Below are 1,530 nucleotides of genomic sequence, written 5' to 3' on the forward strand. Positions count from 1 at the left end.
AATAAAGCATAAACAAATCCGTTTTTTCTGGCTGTGAAATTTGAGATGTCATAATGGGTCAGCAGTGACAGAGGATCGGATCAGGGAGATTATCCATGAGGAGGTGGTTACCATTTTTTAGGAAATATAATAATGCTATTTGGCTCTATCAAGACTGTGATGATGGAGTTCTTTGATGACAGATATGTTGCCCTTATTGAGCCTGCTGCTGCTGCAGTCGTCGTTGCACGGGGACTGGTGTTGGGAGAGATTTTTAGTACCCGGACTTCGACAATACGAAGCCCCCGGAGTTTGATGGAGTTCAGGACCCAATCATATCCATGAGGTCGTTGTCTGACATGGAGGGGTGTTTCTTTACATGTTCTTGCACAGCTAACCAGAAGGTCAAGTGCGCTCTAAACCTTCTACAGTCTGAAGCGAAGAATTGGTGGAGACTTGTTACTAGCTCATATTCTTCTGAGAAAAGGGCTGTTGTGACCTGTAAGCATTTCTTGGAGATTTTCCATTGTACATATGTGTCGTTGGTGGAGCGTGAGAGGTTAGCCCAGGAGTACCTAGACTTGAGACAGGGGACAAAGTCGGTGACGGATATCATCAAGATGTTCACGGAGAAAGCCATGTTTTGTCCTGAGTTTTCTGCTTCCAAGCAAGCTCAGATGACTCATTACTTGAGCATTCTTAAGAAGGACATCAGGAAGTTTGTATTTACTCAACGTTATGGATCCTAGTTGGAGTTGTAGGAGGCTGTGTCGCACCCTGTTAAAGCGGAAATACAAGGTGTGGCAGTATAACGGGTTTCATAGCAAAAGTTAAAAGACAACACCAACCATATTATTAAAAATCAACACAATTTACAATTAGTTTGAAAAACTTTTTAAAATAAATTACAATGTATTTGAAAGTCAACACTTGCAAATGCTCCTACGAGTGTTGTGTCTCTACGTGCCTCTTACTAGTTGATTCCTGAAAAAACATGTAAAATGAGCAGTCACCTACCGAAATAGTTGGTAAGTACTCACAGGTGAAAATAATATTGGTTTCATGAATCGTAATCAAAGTGTTGAAAGAAGTTTCCATAAATAAAAGTACATTTCTAAAATGAGTAAATAAGTTTGCATAAACAAAGTTTGTTATCATCATGAGAAATAAAGTATGTTGCCATAATGAGATGCAAAGTTCATATTCTCATGGGAAATAAAGTTAGTTGCTAAAACGAGAAAACAAGTTTCATTGCTAAAATGAATATACAAGTTTCATTGATAAAATGAGTATACAAGTTTCGTTGCTCAAATGAGTAAAATGGTTCCATTGATAAAAATAAGTATACAAGTTTCATTAATAAAATGAGTATGCAAGTTTCGTTGCTCAAATGAGTATACAAGTTTTGTTGATAAAATGAGTATACAAGTTTCATTGATAAAATGAGTATATAAGTTTCGTTTCTCAAATGAGTATAAAAGTTTCGTTGCTAAAATGAGTATACAAGTTTCGTTGCTAAAACGAGTATACAAATTTTATTGCTCAAATGAG

At 36.8% G+C, this 1,530-nt stretch overlaps 1 protein-coding gene across 1 annotated transcript; it reads left to right on the plus strand.

Moving 5' to 3' along the window:
* The first annotated feature begins 338 nt into the window (after nucleotides 1-338).
* LOC145007021 (uncharacterized) lies at nucleotides 339-728 on the plus strand. Its single transcript, XM_078966026.1, has one exon. The coding sequence runs from the start codon at nucleotides 339-341 to the stop codon at nucleotides 726-728; it is 390 nt and encodes a 129-aa protein (XP_078822152.1).
* Nucleotides 729-1,530: the final 802 nt, after the last annotated feature.

The sequence above is a fragment of the Lactuca saligna genome, chromosome 7 (genome assembly GCF_052625555.1).
Source record: "Lactuca saligna cultivar CGN05327 chromosome 7, ASM5262555v1, whole genome shotgun sequence".
NCBI classification, from domain to species: domain Eukaryota; kingdom Viridiplantae; phylum Streptophyta; class Magnoliopsida; order Asterales; family Asteraceae; genus Lactuca; species Lactuca saligna.